General features: G+C 42.6%; 1 protein-coding gene across 2 annotated transcripts; it reads right to left on the bottom strand.

Moving 5' to 3' along the window:
- Positions 1-681: 681 nt before the first annotated feature.
- wrap53 (WD repeat containing, antisense to TP53) lies at positions 682-16,891 on the bottom strand. Of its 2 annotated transcripts, none has more exons than XM_039821450.1 (11): positions 16,595-16,891; positions 15,723-16,200; positions 15,376-15,562; positions 14,131-14,226; positions 13,631-13,739; positions 9,714-9,802; positions 5,839-6,062; positions 3,657-3,868; positions 2,784-2,887; positions 2,424-2,567; positions 682-1,435 (listed from the first exon to the last, which is right to left on the bottom strand). In XM_039821450.1, exons 2-11 carry the CDS (start codon positions 16,003-16,005, stop codon positions 1,186-1,188), a joined length of 1,698 nt encoding a protein of 565 aa, XP_039677384.1. In that variant the 5' UTR covers positions 16,006-16,200; positions 16,595-16,891; the 3' UTR covers positions 682-1,185. The 2 variants fall into 2 exon arrangements, with proteins under 2 accessions (XP_039677384.1, XP_039677383.1); XM_039821449.1 differs by having other exon boundaries at positions 15,723-16,180.
- Between the last annotated feature and the right edge of the window lie 853 nt (positions 16,892-17,744).

The following is a 17,744-nucleotide window of genomic DNA, read 5'->3' as shown; positions in this document are numbered from 1 at the left end:
ACATTCGGAAAATTTTTAATGATCATCGTGGCTTTACAAAAATATACATTTGTGAGCATGCACAGAGCGACAACACTTGGTGCGTCCAATAGTTTAAAAAAGAAGGTAAAAACAGGAGATCCCATCAGTTTACAAAAGCAAAAGCTCAAGAACAAATGGCACTTACTGTAACTATAGCAGTTAGGAATCTCCGGGGCAGTATTATAGACACACACACGTAAACAAACACTCCCACAGATACAACTCGGATCAGAGGCGCGATCAGTAGACAGACACTGGGCTGCTTCACACCAGTCAAGGTCTTCAATTCAACCAAAACAAAAATGTTCCAATAAAGATTCATAATATTTAATCTTGTCCGGTTTAAAACAAATCTTCCACTAATTAAATAACAAAATTGAGAAATATCAGGTCTCAATTAGAGCCCGACTGATATATCGGCGGGCCGATATTATCGGCCAATATTAGGCATTTTCCAAACTATTGGTATCGGCATTTATAATGGCCAATAAATTAATATTAAAAAAATAAAATAAAAATGGACAAAACCCCCTTCGGCCATGTTCTGAGTGTTGGCGCTGGATAGTCTGTCCCCCAGAGGGCGCTCTACAACGTCCCTTTTGGCTACACTCGCGTTTAACCCTTTAAGTTTCATATCTTAAGTTTGTATTTTTAAACATTTTATTTATCAGAACTTTAATATATTTTGATGTTCCTCTGTTCTGACAATAAAACAAGTTTATTATTAAACTGCATTATCATATTATTTTAGTGAGGACTCAAATAACTAATGGTATTTTGACTGGTTTGTTTTGTCAAGCGTTTCTGGATTATTTTTTTTATATCTATCGAATTTTTAAATCCCCAAATATTTGTATCGATATTGGCCTTAACAATCGGTCGGGCTCTAGTCTCAATCCAATCCTTATGCAATATGTTCTGTACTGACCTGATGAGCAATGTTCTATAATTCATTCATTTTAACTCTGCAGGTGAAATACTGCGTCAGTAAATGTGGTAAACTTGCAGGCGATATGTTAAGAATCTATTTCAGAAATTGATTTTGACTGTAAATGTTTAAGGTAACAATGAAAAATGAATAAATAAAATGATCCAGAAAATACTTCCCCAACTGCTAATGCCAAAAAGACTCAATATCCATACCAAACATTCCCAAAATAAATATCACATGGCAGGTGTAACTCCATCTGTGTCAGCGGGCTGAACTAACGGAGGCTCTGGGTCCCCCTCGGGGGCAGGGCCGAGCGGCCCGGCCCACCACAGGCTCAGGGCGTTGTCTTGCCGGACCTCCGGAGGCGGCATCACAGCTTCACCTCCCTCGCCCTCAGAGGCAGAGTCGCCCTCACTCTCGCCGGGCCACGGGAACTGACGCTGCCCGCTGGATGTGGCCAACAGTGGCATGAAGGGATGAATACTGGGGGAGACAAAGGACGGAGGAAGAAAATGGAGGGAAATGAAAATGATGGCGTGCAAAGAGAAATTATATGTCTGGTAGTTTCAACTGCAGCGCTGCACTTGTTATACATTTAAAGTAGCAGTAACGCATTGAGATGTGACACACACTCTAATCACATTGAGATCAAGATCTCATTTACAAGTGAGACCTAAGTACAACATGATAAATCAAATGAAAATAAAGATTTAAATATCAAGACAGCAGTATGCAGCCATAATTTGAAAAATGTATACAATTATTTCATACAAATAAGTAAAAAAAAAAAACATTTATAAAAAGTGCAATTACAAAGACTTATGCCTGTACTATGTAAAACAGTCAGTTTAAATGACATTTTTGAATCGACCCTTTGGTATAAGCGCATCCAATATTAGATTACTCTAAATTATTCCAGACACAGAATACAGAGCCGTTTACTGGAAAGTTGTGTAAATGCACACAGACGATGTAGTTGTCGTTCTCTGTAGCAGAGATACAGTTGTGTGATAGAACTCGGAAATTGGAAGCCATTTCTTCGTTTCCTATGTTTTTTGTGTCCCCCAATCATTCACACAAACAGTACAACACAGCAAGAGAATGGCAACAGTCACTGAACATGATTGCTAGACCTAAATTTGAGGATTGCTTACTTTCTCTGTCTCTCTGTCTCGTTTCTCTGCTGTCTGTATCAGTGTGTACCAATTTTTTGATAACAGCTAGTTAGTTGAGGACTAATAGGCTTCCTGTGTGGTTGTATTTGACTTCTGACAAGACATACCATGACCTGGAGAATTGAGAAGCTTCTGCTTTTACCTTTTATTTTACAAAGTACAAAAACAAAGAGCAAGCATTTGGTGCAACAATGGCGAGGAAAAAAAAAGCAGAAAAAAAAGGGCAGAAACCTGATGCCAAAAAGGTATGTGTCGGCCTATGGGATGGGTTAGCTTTTTACTTTTAGCAGTCATACCTGACGCCATTGGTGCAGTCCCAATGGGCCTGGAACCTGAGCTGAGGCTGAAGTAGGTCCTCATTGCCATCAGGAGGAGCTGTCAGGGTGTCCCAAACAGACACCACTCCCTCTGTGTTGCCACTCAGCAGGTACCTGCCTGATCTGTACAGAAACACACAAAAACATCCATGCACAATAGTCATAACACAACTACCGACAGGACACAGGTGATTGATCGAGTTCAAGCTCTCACACACACACACACACACACACACACACACACACACACACACACACACACACACACACACACACACACACACACACACACACACACACACACCCGGAGTAGAGTTGTAGTCAGTGAAGGAAACTTACAGGTCAAGATCAAAGTAGATGCGTTGGTTAGTGGCCACGTTTCTCTTAAGTGAAAACAGAACCTTGCCCGGCTCTCTTAGGTCCCAGCACAGGATTTCTGGATCCTACACATATCCACAGAGAGAGAGAGAGAATGTATCCACACATGAAATCACGTACACATGATGATCAGTGGATAAATACAACAAAAGCACACTATGACTGACACAGACAGACAGACAGAGAGAGACCCCCCCCCCCGGCTATATTGATGAAATGTATTGGGTAAACATGAAGGATACACACTGCTGACCTGTATTATTATATCCTCATTAAAAACCAGCCCTACCAACAAACTCCAACTGTACTTGATGTTGGAGTCACACAGACCTGCAGTGTACAGTAAATCTGTACTCTTGACCCTGATGCTAAATTGTAGATGAATTAACTGGCAGTGACTTGCATGCTACAGAGTAACTTCGTAGACTGTCCAGTCTACGAAGCTTAAGTAGTGCATCTTTAATCTAAACGGGGTAACCGGGATGAATGGGGGCATTGAATCACAAAGAGGCTGATGGTTGTTGAATGACTTTAGAACATTGAGCACTTTTGTGGGAATGCCGTAACATCTAAATCAGATTCGTTACATACTGACTCATGCCATCAAAGACAGGAAATTAGCATATAAAGCTCTTGTCCAAAAGCTTTGACAATGCTTTTGTGAACCAATATTCCAATGTATCAGAGTAAAGTCATTTGTTACCTGCATAACACACAAAGCCTACTGATGGTGCGTGTGTGATCGTTCATTCAAACAAAGCAGCACTATTACCCTCAGGTCTCTTGTCTGCATGCAGTGTGTGCGTGCGTGCATGTGTGTGCGCATGGGTTGACCTTGCGCCCGCCGGTGTACAGGTAGTTGCCGTCAGGGGAGAAGAGCAGATGGGTGAGGCCTCCGTGGTGGCGGGTCGGCAGCAGAGCCAGCAGGGTGCCGTCTTGGCAGGAGTAGAGGCCAGCGCAGCGGGAGTACGAGCCACAGGCATAAACAGACTGGCAGGGGCTGAAGCCAAAGCAGGAGATGATGCCACTTTGGCCCTGCTTCTTCACTGCAGTCAAGACAACATAGTGGCATTTGGCAGGGCGGTCAGCCTTTTTAAAAAGGTTCAAAAGACAACTCCCAATCACTTCTACTCAAAGTTGACTTTCTTGGCAGCTCCTGTATTCCCGATTACATTTCAAAAGAGGAAAATATTTCCCAACGCACACATGAAGTCACATTTGGATCACCGGTTTCTCAACAACGCACACATGCAGTCACATTTGGGTCATCTGGTTCTTTTTACAAATCGGTTTTCCTGTAACGTTACCTCCTTCCCCAATCATCCTCGTTCTTTACAAAAACTGCTTTTAAGCACGTTTTAATGCACAAAATAGCAGAGCCGAGGGTTTGGCACTCGCATGTATCACATAACTTGTCTTTGAGATTAACCATACATTTCTGCATAATTTGCAGTTATTAATTATCATGCCGAGCTGATGGAGCCAAACAGACAAGAAACCGTATACAGCAATGATTCACCAGAGGACCACAGATGCCAGCATAGCAGAGTCAAGGTTTAGTCATTACATAAAAAGCCTTATTCCAGCCTCAGAATCTATGGCAAAAAAAAAATAAAATGTGTTGACATTTTCAAGGATAACTTTGGTGCTTTAGAATACTTTAGCCCGTTAACTACAAGGCAAGGTTCACTTGTTTTCAGTACTTTACAAAAGCCTGCCAGCGAGTAGTTTGAAGTGTGTCAGAGAGATAAGGAATTCATCACAGTTAACATTTAGTTTCCTTTATTTTTTGTTTGTCAGAAATGCATAATAAAAACTCTCCTTTTTGATTTGTTCAAGGAGACTTCAGCCCGTTGAATGGGACAGCCAGCGACCGTTGAATTTGGAGCGCCCTTCAACAGGGAGTTTTCCAAACTGTCCCTGCTTTTAAATTGGAATACACATCCTTTATATTATTCACAACCAATAGTTATCCTTCTTAGTGCACATGAATTTCCACCACTTTCAAAAAGCTTTTATATCAATGCACAATGTGAGAGCACGGAATAGATCAAGTTTGTAATAGAATCAGAATGAACATGCCTGTTAGATTAGACCCTTGTACTGTAAAGTGGGGCTGGGTATTGGCATTGACCACACGACTCATGTCTGATACTTTGGGTCCCGATCACAGGTCACAATACATCACGTGAAATCAATATTCATACACGTAGGTGACTGAAATACCCAGAGTAATTCATTACAGTACCTTATAGGGCTGCACGACATGAGGATAATATCTAATTGCCATTATTTTGACTGATACTGCGATATGATTCACGATACCAGGGAGAGAATCATAATTGATTTATCATTCTCATTGAAAAATAATCCAAAAAAATGTAAATGATTATAGTGCAATTTTTGCGAGGATCTGTACCAAAGATGTTTTCTTTAGTATGTAGGATATTTGTAAGCCAGCACATCTCTGCAGCACCACCATACTTCAAACACATATTTTGCCTTTAACAAATATTGTATTTTGCACGTCCATATTCTGATTCTGATAAAATGATTAATTGTGCAGCCCTAATACCTTATATTTGTGATATAACATTATGTGCATCATTGATATGGTTTAGAACAATGTGACCCAAAAACTGATTCCATAATTTTTTATTAAGCAAAGAATAAACCATCATGATGTAATTAAGTACTACCATGCATAATGTCAATGCGCTCTGGTGCGGCGCTGCCTGAGTTCTGATCAAGTGGGGAATGCGAAAATGACGCTAGGTTGACTCCTACAGGAATGGAAAATGAAATGCGCTTTTATTCTACACTTGTTTAACGTGGTTACAACTATCGATAGAATTTTCTAAATCAATATTGAAATTGCCAAACTTATAATACATGGATTCATTCATTTGTTTTACCCAGCGCCACTTTAAAGTAGTAGTAGTACATAATTTGTAGTTTAAAATCCCCAGCATGTTGCTTTAAGCTGAAAAGTGTGCGAGAGCGGTTGATAACTGACCTACGGTAGGCCGCTCCTCACAGTCTCTTCCAGGCCGCTCGGTGTAGAAGACCCTGACAGTTTTGTCGAAGCCGCAGTAGAGCTGCGTTCCATCGGGCGAGAAGCAGAGGGAGTGGGCTGCGGTCAGCTCATCTAGGTGATTGTAGGGTCGGAAACTGGCTCGCACCTCCCCGTAAAATGCATCCCACACGTGGACTGGGTTGTCACGGCTACTACTGGCTAGACTAAGGAAGAGGAGCGAGAGAGCAGACAGAAAGATTGGCAAAGAGTGAGTTATTAACACATATGGGAAAAGGACTGAAAGACAGGCAGGGGAATATAGAGTGAATGATGCAAGAACACATTTAGTGAGCAGTGACATCCCTATTTTGGATACTCCTGTGTGACTTACATACTTGACAAATTACAAGTACTGAGTTTTTCTCATTTTATTAACATTAGTGCAAAACATCCATGGATTGGACATTAAACAGGCTTTGCACTGCAGCTCACTAGTAGAAAGTCTGTGTGATGTCCAATTGGGCCCATGTGTGAATAGAGCAGCTCATTGTCCGGAGAATTCACAGTGAGTTTGTGGCGTGTTGACGTTTCTATCATGCGACTGGCAAGAAAGCGGAAGAATTCAAACATCCAAGTAGGGGTGCATGATATATCGACTCAATATCGTTGTCGCGATATCACGTTGCGCAACATTATATCGAAAGTGTCGCGATAAGTATGCAATATTTAGTTTATTTTGTGGAGCTCTTCGTCCCGTCCGTTGGCAGTTAAGGGCCAAGGCAAGCAGATGAAAGGTTATGGTTGGAATTATTAAATGCATTCACGAACAAATCTGTTTTTCTAGTGCCCTTTCTGTCTTTATCCTCCCCCTCCGCTTTTCACATCTCCCATTTTGTTTCTCATTCCTCCCCCTGCGCTCCTTGAACTTCTGTCTGCCAAAAGCCGTGTGTTGTTGATGTGGCTTATTTGTTTGATTTAGAGCCCGCTTGAAACGCTATAATGATCATGTTTCATTGGCCAGTTACCGTGCCACTGGCACATTAGTCCACGTCATCGCATGGGTCCACTACGTGACAAACCCTATGGAGCGTACCACGGGTGTGCATATTTCAACAGAGTGACAGTGTAAGTGAAGAAATCGATGGAGACAAAAAAACGGAATGAATCAGAGAAGAGAAAGAAAAGTTGTGTGTCCTGTTCCCTTTATTTATTTTATACTGTCCAACCACTACAACATGTCCTGCTCTGTAGACATGGTCCTTATTTATTCAGGTTGGACCAGTCCAATACGACAAATGAAATAAACTGTGTTGTATTTGCCGTGAAAAAAGTCCAACTGGAGAGACGAGATTCGGACACTTGTGTCGGTAAGGGCAGACACCGAAATCATTTAACAAACTCAGGGAATGGCAAGAGGCTCGGTTGTTTATGATCAAATTAAGACCTGGCTACATGACCGCGGTGTGGTCTGCGATATATGTCCTGCATGCTACACCCAGGCAACACAACTCCTCTAAACCAAACGGAGTATTTCCAGTATGTACGCCTACATGTGAGGAAGGGAAACTCTGGACAACGTCCGGCCCTAATTGGAAAAATGGATATAGTGTCACAATCAGTCTATGAAAGCAAAACAAATTGACTAGTGAAATAAAAATTAAGAGTTGCATCTGCATCTCATAGCATACATACCAGATTTAAATTAAATACGCTGCTAAGATTCTTTTGAAATATACATTAGGTATGACCACAAACGTCTTGTTGGATTTCTTTTGTTGTTGCTAACCTCTTCTGCATCACATCCACCTGAATGTATTAATGCATCAAAACAAATATGCAGCATTGTGCTATGCCTCATTAAGGAGACAAGACCACAGCACAATATTCCTTTTGATTCAAATCAGGGCCAAAGACTGAGCCATGCCTTTTTAACTTTAATTACTGGCACCGAACAAATGCCGAAACATCACTGCGGCTCAATTAGACAAAGGAAATTAGCCCCTACCACTGCTGCCGTGTTCGGTTATGGTCCCCCTGAGCCGCAGCTTTATTTCAGAGCAGGGAAATGCCCAATTATAATGCTAGACTGCTGCTAGCTTGGAGCAATGCCTAGAACTCAGTGCAACTTTACCGAGCCATAACAGGGGCCCTTACTCCCTCTCTACAGGAGGGGCATCAACAACACACGGCTTTTGGCAGACAGAAGTTCAAGGAGCGCAGGGGGAGGAATGAGAAACAAAATGGGAGATGTGAAAAGCGGGAGGGGGGGGGGGGGGAGGATAAAGACAGAAAGGGCACTAGAAAAACAGGTTTGTCGTGAATGCATTTAATAATTACAACTATAACCTTTCATCTGCTTGCCTTGGCCCTTAACGGTCTACCTGACCTTGAGCTTGTCCGACCACCTGTGTGTGCCCTGGATGAGCTCCCCTGTGATATATAGCATTGATCCGAGGAAGATGAAGAATATGTGCTGTCAGCTCTTCCTCATGACAGTCAGGTCTTTGTATGGCTTTGGCAGATCCACACAGGCCTCTCAAGTGCTTCATTGTCCACATGAGGCGTTTGTTGATCATCGCGTTGTTTACACAACTCTCATCTCATCTTATCTCTTCATACGGCTCCTGACCCCCACCCCCCACCCCCCTCCCTTCACACAGTGAAGGTTGTCTGGTGTTGGGGTGGAGTGTTGCCAATGCTGGGCCTTGATCAGAGGGATCTTGTAGAGGGTGGAGGTGGGAACTGGAGGATGATGGGAGCTGGGGTACACACAGTGAAAACTGTTGGCAACTTGACCTCAGCTCGTTAGTACGGCCCTGCCGCTCTCGCCACAGATGATATGCAATCTCCACGGTGATGGCTGAGTGTTACTGATGTTGGCTCTGTTTAACAGAGCACACACAGACACACAGTCATGTCACAATTACCACATTTCAGAAGCCTGCTAGAGCGTACACACACACACACACACACACACACACACACACACACACACACACACACACACACACACACACACACACACACACACACACACACACACACACACACACACACACACACACACACACACAATGAGATGAAAAGAGAAGCCTCAAGTCAGAGAATCACAAGGCCCTTTAGGTGTTTGTCTGGACCCGGGAGAGCTGTTAGTGGGCTGAATCATTCTGAAAAGCACCGTGGGCCTCAAACAGCCGAGCGGATTGCGGCAGAGACAGACAAGACGAAGGCCAACTCTTCACTCATAATGAGAGACATCGGAAAGCTTTTACAGCCATCTCCACGCTGCCAGCCGCAAACACCACGGGGATCAGAGTATGAGTCAAGCATAAAACAATATCCTCGATATTCAGTCTCACACACACACACACACACACACACTTAAAACACTAATCACTGACTGAAACCAGCCTCGATTAACAACATAGTGCCTTTTCTGTGTATACATCCTTCACAGTCTGGCGGGCTGAACTTTAAATGTCTCACTTAAGAGCGGAGGCTCAGGGCATGGTCTGGCATCAAGTCTCGCATTGCCAGACCTTCCTTCACAGCGCTGCTGAGGGGGGTATGGCTAGTCCACACAGCATTTTCTGGGATGGGAGAAAAACGTGCTCTGGTTTATCATATGTATTTCTTCAAACCAATCACAATCGTCTTGGGAGGCGCTGGGCCCCCGACGCAGGTACGGTGCCGCTACAAAATAGCCTTGGGAAGGAACTTGTTTCGGTGAAACATTTGCTCCTAGGAGTTAAGAATGCCAACACAAAGAAAGTGGAAGGTGAGGGACATCCGGGGGAACCTCAACGGCACCGGAACAATCCCGTAAACGAAACGCCGTCGATATAGACTAACTATAGATATCGAGACTAACTCACAAGCATGTGTCCGCGTCCAGAGAGCTCATCTTGGGGTACCAGCAGTAGTCGTAGATGGTGTCTCCCTCTGCCATCCTCAGCACTGGACTCTGCCACAGAATGAGAGAAAGGAGACAGTCAGGAACATGAAGACTGAACACACAGTATAAACTAGTTGTAATGACAGATGGGATCTGAATAGGTGGCAACAAGGGAATGTCACAGGCTTTTGCTTTTAGTAAAACTTAATATAAAAAGTCAGTGGCATGAAATAGAGCAATAAAAGCTCAATTTTCTACCCTTTTCACAAGCGGTGCGAGATCTCCGTAATGGAGGAACATGGATTTTATTTCAATTATTTTTGTTCAGTGATCCCAATCTACCAGCCTGTAATACAATTAAGAGATTGGCCCGCCACATGATATTTCCCCAAACCTAAAAAGGACAGAATGTCTATTCTATTATAACTGTTAAATCTTCAGTAATACATTTTCTCAAGCTGCTGCCTGTATTTGATGGACATGTTTTTTACTTAGCTGATTGTAACAACATACTTTACATGCAGAAACAACAACACACTGACAGTCTTTATATAAAAGGTCAGATAAACGGCAGGCTCATGACCTTTACTAGAAATATCTCACAGTTTAGACAATTTAGAATTTAAAAAGAAATGTGAAAGATGATTAAAGCCCTATTCGCACGGGATAAGTATTAGCTGGTGACCTCCAGTCATTTGTAATAATCGCGGATTTTTTAATATCGTTGTAATAAACCACATAGTGGTGCAGAACACAAACCTCTAGAAATCTGTCGTATTTGGAGTCAAAAACTGGATGACTTCTAACGCTGAAAGATGCCATTTGTTAGCTCTAAATTTCAAAGCCCTACGTATCAGACGACAATTGGTGGATTTTGAATGCAGTAATGTGGTCAGTATTAATGGGAGTGAATCAAAAGTAAATTGTGCTCTCCATGCGTTTGTTTCACAGAATAAACTGTAACTAAACTTTGAGGAATGGGTTGCTGTGGGAATAGAAATATGAGTTGGAATCTTCAAACCAGTAGGCTGAAGTTGGACTGACACCCAGGTTTGGAGAAGAAGATTATGGCTTTACAAATTTTCTGGACTCCCTTGACGAAAACAGTCTACCACTGCCTCGATCGGTTAGTGCAGTGGTTCTCAACCTTTTTTGTGCCAGCGCCCTCCTATCCATTATCCAGGTCCCTAACACCCCCCATCAAATATTATGTAGGCTAATTGCCCCGAATATTGATTACGCCCTAATATAGGCCTATTATTGTTGTTACTATTGTTATCAAAAATAATCAAAAAATCAAATCATTGAATGACAAACACCACATGTATTAGTTTCACAGGTATCAAAAAAGCCATGTGAATAGAAATGATATATATTTACAGGTTTTTAAAAGAATGCAACCATTTGACATTCAATTTAAATAACGGCAGCCAATCAGAACGACTAGATATGTAACATTCAAACTATAATTAGGTATTATCAAAAGACCTGCTGCATGTCCCTGGTGTGAACCTCAGCACCTTTAGAAGATGACTATAATTTGAATCTCCTTTTTTGTTTGTGAAGTGACCTTGGGTGTCATGAAATGCGCTTTAAATAAAATGTATTATGCTTATTATTACAAACACTAACCGTAGCCAATCAGAAACAGCTAGCAATTTTACATTCAAATCTATTTTTCATTCAAATCTAAAATCAAATTGTTCCAACGGAAAACAAGCTGGCACTAAAAATATCAAGGGGTAAAAGCAGAAGGATTACACACACACACACACACACACACACACACACACACACACACACACACACACACACACACACACACACACACACACACACACACACACACACACACAAAAGTATTTTGGTGATGACAAACGACTTGAAGAACGACACCTACTGCCGAATGGACATAAGTTTACAACCTTTGAAAGTTAGTTAGAGCCCTTTGTTGATGCTTAGAAGAGAATAAATTAGAAGAGTCTAGGCTAGGTTAGAAGAGTCTAGGTTAGAAGAGTCTAGGTTTGCTATCGCCTGTCTTGCGAGTAAATAGCAGAAAAAAAAAAGTTTGGAGAAACGCACCCCCACATTGCGCTGTGATTTGAGGAGGTGTGAGAGTCCCGTACAGTAAACAGTGACATCACTGCCTCTATCGCTTCAACAAGAAAGTTTTAAAACCCCAAACACAAGCTCTGAACTGGCCAGGAGTTTGGGGAACAGCTGACTGTTTGCCAAACAACAAAGCACAGTCGATATCTCTCGCTCGTCTCTTTTCTCTCTTTCTCCGTGAAATGAAGCTGCATTCAGGTACAGTAGGAAACGCTGTGTTCTATAAACGATCTGACGAAAAACTGTTACTGTGAAATATAAAGTCTACTTGTGCTACATTGGGGGGGTTAAAGAATACAATAGGACGTCGCGGTGATTGCTTTTTCTTTTCTTATCTGAACGCAGCTTCACGTAGTAGCTACAGAGCTCATTTAAGACGATGCTCTGACGTACCCTTTCCATGAAGGCAGCACGGAGCTGTGCCTAACAAAGCTGACAGAAGCACAGAAGAGTTAAGATACCGGTCTCATCCAGTCGCAGTGCTGTAAACTGGCAGCTTTTAATGTTGCAGACTACTTATTCTTTAGTAGTTTAAGTGTAAACATGTATTGTTATTGTGAATCTTTAGTTTAAACTAGCTTTCAAACAAAACGCCCCCCAAGGGCACCTCAACGCCCCCCTTTCAAAATATTGCTTCCAACGCCCCCCCATCATCTTCTGAACGCCCCCGTTGAGAAACACTGGGTTAGTGAATTTGTGTAATCTGCGAGTTTGGTGAATCTGAACTAAGCCTTAAAAGAAATAAAATAAAGTCACTTAAAACACAAAAAAACTAACCGATCAATGCAGCAATAGACTAGCAACTCCCGTGTTCTGCGAGGTAAAATGACTGTTTTTGTCAAAAGGAGTCTGGTGGCTTTAAATAACGGCTTCAGTTCACCGACAGAAAGGGCTGTCTCACGGAAAGATAAAGTGGTGCACACTTAAACAGGCAAAGGGAAATTTAAGACCTTTATCACAACATCAAGTAAGCCCTAAATTCTAAATTCTTTATTTAAATCAAGCCAAGTATCGCTAAACTTGTACTTCCCCATCGCTGAAGAATAAAATCAGTTTTATGTCTGTGGTTCAATCTGAAAGAGACTCGCACCAATAACACGAAAGCTGATTGGCTGCAATATAAGTTGCACGTTGGTCTCATTTGTAGTCGTGATACAGCGAAATTATATTTGGACCAGCAAAAGAAAGAACTACAACACCACGTAATAATAAAATCAAGAGCATTAGAGGTAGCGTTACATAGACGTAGGAAAATTAAGACCGGTTTAAAATGATTTAAGACCTAGAACACAACACTTGAGCGAAGGTAAGACTTTTTAAAAAGGCCTAACATTTAGATTTTTAAATTTTAGACTTTTTAAGACACCGCGGAAACCCTGTTAAACTAATATTGATGTTTTTAGGTGGCCCTTTTTTGGTGTCTAAAATATGTTTAGCTGCTACCCCCGTCCACAGCAGTACATTGCTTAGCTTCGGTGATCCTGCCTGCTTCTCCAAACCGGGGGCGTGCCGACCCACATCTCCTGTAGGTAATACATACAACCCCACTTCAAAAAAATCTAAACTATCCGTTTAAGGTTTTCCAAATGTTGGAAGGATTCCCTCAGTCAGCTACTTCCTCTACCGCAACGCAAACATTTGGGGAATGAGTCAAAAGCATACAACAATATCCTCAACTATATCATATACAAGATATATAAAACAGGCTCAGGCACACAGAAAATCTTACTCACACACAAAAACTCTGTCAAACTCTAACCCATGATGGTAAGCTATCGGTGTTCTCACCATCTCAGGAAGCACGTCCCAGTTGTAGCTGTAAATCTCTGGAGGGAGGTTGTACAACCGGAGCACATTGTCTGCACTGTTGGTCAGGATACAGGAACCATCGGGGGCCCTGGTTTAGAAAAGGAACGAGGAGGAGAAAAAGATCATGGTGTATTAACAGAAGTGAAGTGAGAACATGTACACTGGTTGGTTTTATGCTATTGTATGCATCTACAGTACATAGGCAGTTTGGACTAAAGGTGTCATAGCATATATTTTTAAAATCATAACTATACTCGATTGAGAACTGTACTTGATTTATCTTGACTATGAGAAATATTTTTTGTCACTAGTTGCCTCACTTATACCAAATGTACTGTCTGCCCTAATGTTTCCACTATGGCCTGAAAGCCATTTTCCTAGCTTCATTTGCACAGAAAGAAAATCATATTATACTTAGCACCTCCAAAAGCTTATCCACATGGTAAATTATGCAACATGTTAATTCTAGAAGAGATTACCATTTGCAGCCTTTGAGGTAATTCTCTGGAACGTTGGAGTACTCGGTCCAGGAACCAGTCAGCATCTGGGGATTCTGGGTAAAATCTAGGCCAAGGCTGTAAGCAAGATAGAGAGAAGGGCAATTCTTCGGTTAAATCACTTTAAAAGACAGGAATGGCATCGTCACATAAACTGAAAGACTAAACTTACCATTTTACCATTTAATCAGTTAAAGCTATGGTGCACTTTCTGCCCAACTTCAAAATCAGTGCCATTGTAAAATGCACAGAGGAAGCAGAGCAACCTCTAAGACACACAGGCAATTACACGTGCTCGAATAGCTGCCTGTGACTGTGCAATTACCATAACATTTGGATTGCAATAACTATGGTTGATTGCATCAATGGGAGTCAAACTAATTATTTTAGTAAACTGCTTTGTTGACACTTAGTGATGCCAGGTGGAAGACATTTTCTACATTAGATTATGGTGCATGGGCTGTTTTACTTATTAATACTAAAACAACATCTAATATTTTATATCATATCACGTGCAGTCTACATCTACGATGTTCCACTTCGGAATTGTTCAGGTGCTGCCGGAAATTCCACCAGATATCTCTCTTCGCTCTGTGTGTTCTTGGCATTCTAAACTCTGGTGGATTTGAGAGGACTATGGTTAACTTCTACTCAGATCTCTGCAGGGTAAATCCAGCCAGCTAGACTATCTGTCCAATCTGAGGTTTCTGTTGCACGACTGAAACAACTTTTGAACGTACACACGTTCCACCAAAACAAGTTCCGTCCCGAGGCTATTTTACAGAGGCGCTGTTGCTCCGTGTGGTGCTTAGCGCCGCCGGAGACATTTGCGATTGGTTTAAAGAAATGCCAGAACACGCTTTTCTCCCATCCCTGAATGGTGTGTGGACTCGCCAGACCCTCCTCCACAGCGCAGTGGAGAGAGATCTGGCAATGCGAGACTAGTTCATGCATAATTATGAGGTTTCATGGGTGCCACATCATGTACTGAAGAGCAGTAGTGCTCCTGGTGAATATAAGCTACACCCAGGAGTGAGCAGTACAAAAAAAGAATATAACAGCTAAAAATAACAGGAAGGATCTTTTAAGATGATTCGCCAGCTGATGTGTGGTGAGCCCCCCAACTCCTGCTTGTAATAGCTCACTTGATGGTGCGTCTGCTGCAACTTTACCCCTAGTTATATGGGTTAAGGGGTTAAAATAAACTTGACTTCTTCCTCCACTTACCGCTGTCCTTCACTGGGGCTGTCTGCAGATCTGATACCGTCGTGCTCCTCTTCTGGTTTCGCCTCTCCTTCTTCTAAGGGAGCATCAAGTCCTCCATCTCCATTCTGACGGCATTCTTCTTCACCTCCCACACTGACAGGAACCTCTTCCTCTATGCCACCGTTGTCGCCACATTGTAGTGGTTCTCCTGCATCAAAAAGTTAATTTGTGCAGGTTAACTCGTTAATCTCCAAGCTAATCCTGAATCATAATCTCTGACTGACACCCACAATCTTAATTTGACTGAACACATTTCTTCTTCCCCTTTGTTTTATTTCATTTGATGCACGCATCTGCAGATACTCTACTTTGTGCTGGCGAGGCCGGGTCTTTCCGCAGCAAGCCAGCCTGTGCTGGGGTTTCTTCGTGCATCTTGACAGGTTTATCAAGCTGCTCCAGTTCCTGTCCCCCCTCGCTCAGTCTGGGCCGCTTGGCAGACGTAGGTACCCCTTCCTCTGAAGTCTCGGCTACCTCTGAGCGGTCGCCTTCAGGCAAAGGTGGTGCCCGATGAGGTGGCTCATTATCCGCTTCTGCGTCCTGCCCTGCGCCTGTAACACCACCGCTTTCACCACTTCCAGCTGAGTCCGACATCTCGCTTGGTTTATAGATCTCTCCTGTCAAGTCCTCTACCTGGCGTCCTAATACCTTGTGTCCGGTGGTTGACTGTCAGACGTGGGTGAGGTAAGTGCTACTGGGATAGTGCTTCTTCCTGCAGTGTGGGTGTTTGAGTCTGCTGGGGGTCGAGGACATCACAGCACCCACTAGCCTAGAAAACAGTGAGGAAAGCTAAAACGAAGGCAGGGGGCAGGGCAGATGAGGCCAATAATACAAGAAGACACATGTCAAAACAATGCAAAAATAATAACAGTTTGGCAAAAGCCCAAAGACATCACAGAAGTCGTGACGTTTCCTGATTAGAGGAATAACTAACGTTACAAACTGCTCGTGCAAAACACCCTACAGACACCTGTGGCTAGTCGTGACGCGCCAACCACTCCAAACTAGCATTAATGTTAATTTTGTTTACGCTTGCTACTTCACAAACCTGTGCACGCTTCACTCAATGCATGCGCTGCGGCACTAATATAACTCGAATGATGCTGCCAAACAAGGCAACAACAGCATACGCCAAGCGCCTAACGTTAGCATTAGCCTATGCTAGCCGTCTGGTGCTACTAACCTGTGTTGTGGCTTGCCTGGCCTTTGGTTCTGTTCGCAATTTGGCTATAAACAGTTTGTGGTCGATGGTGTCAACGTGTCACCTGAAGCCGGAGAGTACCAATGATGCGCAAAAATATTCGACGTTCTTCTACTTCGGGATGTTGCGTTTCTATTCACCAGTTCATTGCGAGAAGTTAACACTGTGGGCGGCCATGTGTTTCGAACGATCGCGAGAGTTGCGCTGATCACGGTAACGCGCTCATTTGTTTTTCTGATCGGTAACGCGCTCATGGATGCTCATCCTCTCTTAATACATCCATGATGCACTCTCCAACACACACACGCACGCTCCAACTCTCTCCAACACACACACACGCTCCAACGCCAACACTCTCAACACTCTCTCAACACTCTTCCAACACTCTCTCCAACACTCTCTCCAACACTCTCTCCAACACACTCTCCCAACACACACCACACACACACACACACACACACACACACACACACACACACACACACACACACACACACACACACACACACACACACACACACACACACACACACACACACACACACACACACACACACACACACACACACACACACACACACACACACACCTCTTTATTTAGTATTTATTTTGTTCTTCAAAGCCAAACTATTTACACATCTTGCAGTTGTTCTTTTCCAAAACTCTTACATGTATGCTGCTATTTTAACAACATTCAAAGACTTAAGCAAAGGAGCTGAGCTGACTTGGGGGACTTTCATTATATCTTTTAGGCCAATATTGTTGAAACTTTAGTTACCAGAGCTCAAATAAAGCAGATGATCAACTTCATACTGTTAAGTGGGCAGGCCGTGACAGAATCTTTTCAAAGGATGCAACCAAACATCCAGGGCTTTTTGACAACACAGCATCGCAGTTTATCTAATCATAAAAGCTTGCATAGCGTAAACAACCTTGTTTGACTTTTTGTAGACAGACTGACTGACCAACCACTAATACTGCACAATATCCACTTTTAAAAATGTCAAACAGGTATTTTTAAAGTCATTCACAAATAAGACACTTGATAGTATCATCATATGGTTAAAGTCGATTTCTGTGATTTGGCAACTGATAACAAGAAACTTTGTAACCATTTAGTATCAATTCAACA

The sequence above is a fragment of the Perca fluviatilis genome, chromosome 14 (genome assembly GCF_010015445.1).
Source record: "Perca fluviatilis chromosome 14, GENO_Pfluv_1.0, whole genome shotgun sequence".
NCBI lineage: Eukaryota > Metazoa > Chordata > Actinopteri > Perciformes > Percidae > Perca > Perca fluviatilis.
Note: the sequence above shows the minus strand (reverse complement) of the source record. Positions and strands in the feature narration are given on the sequence as shown.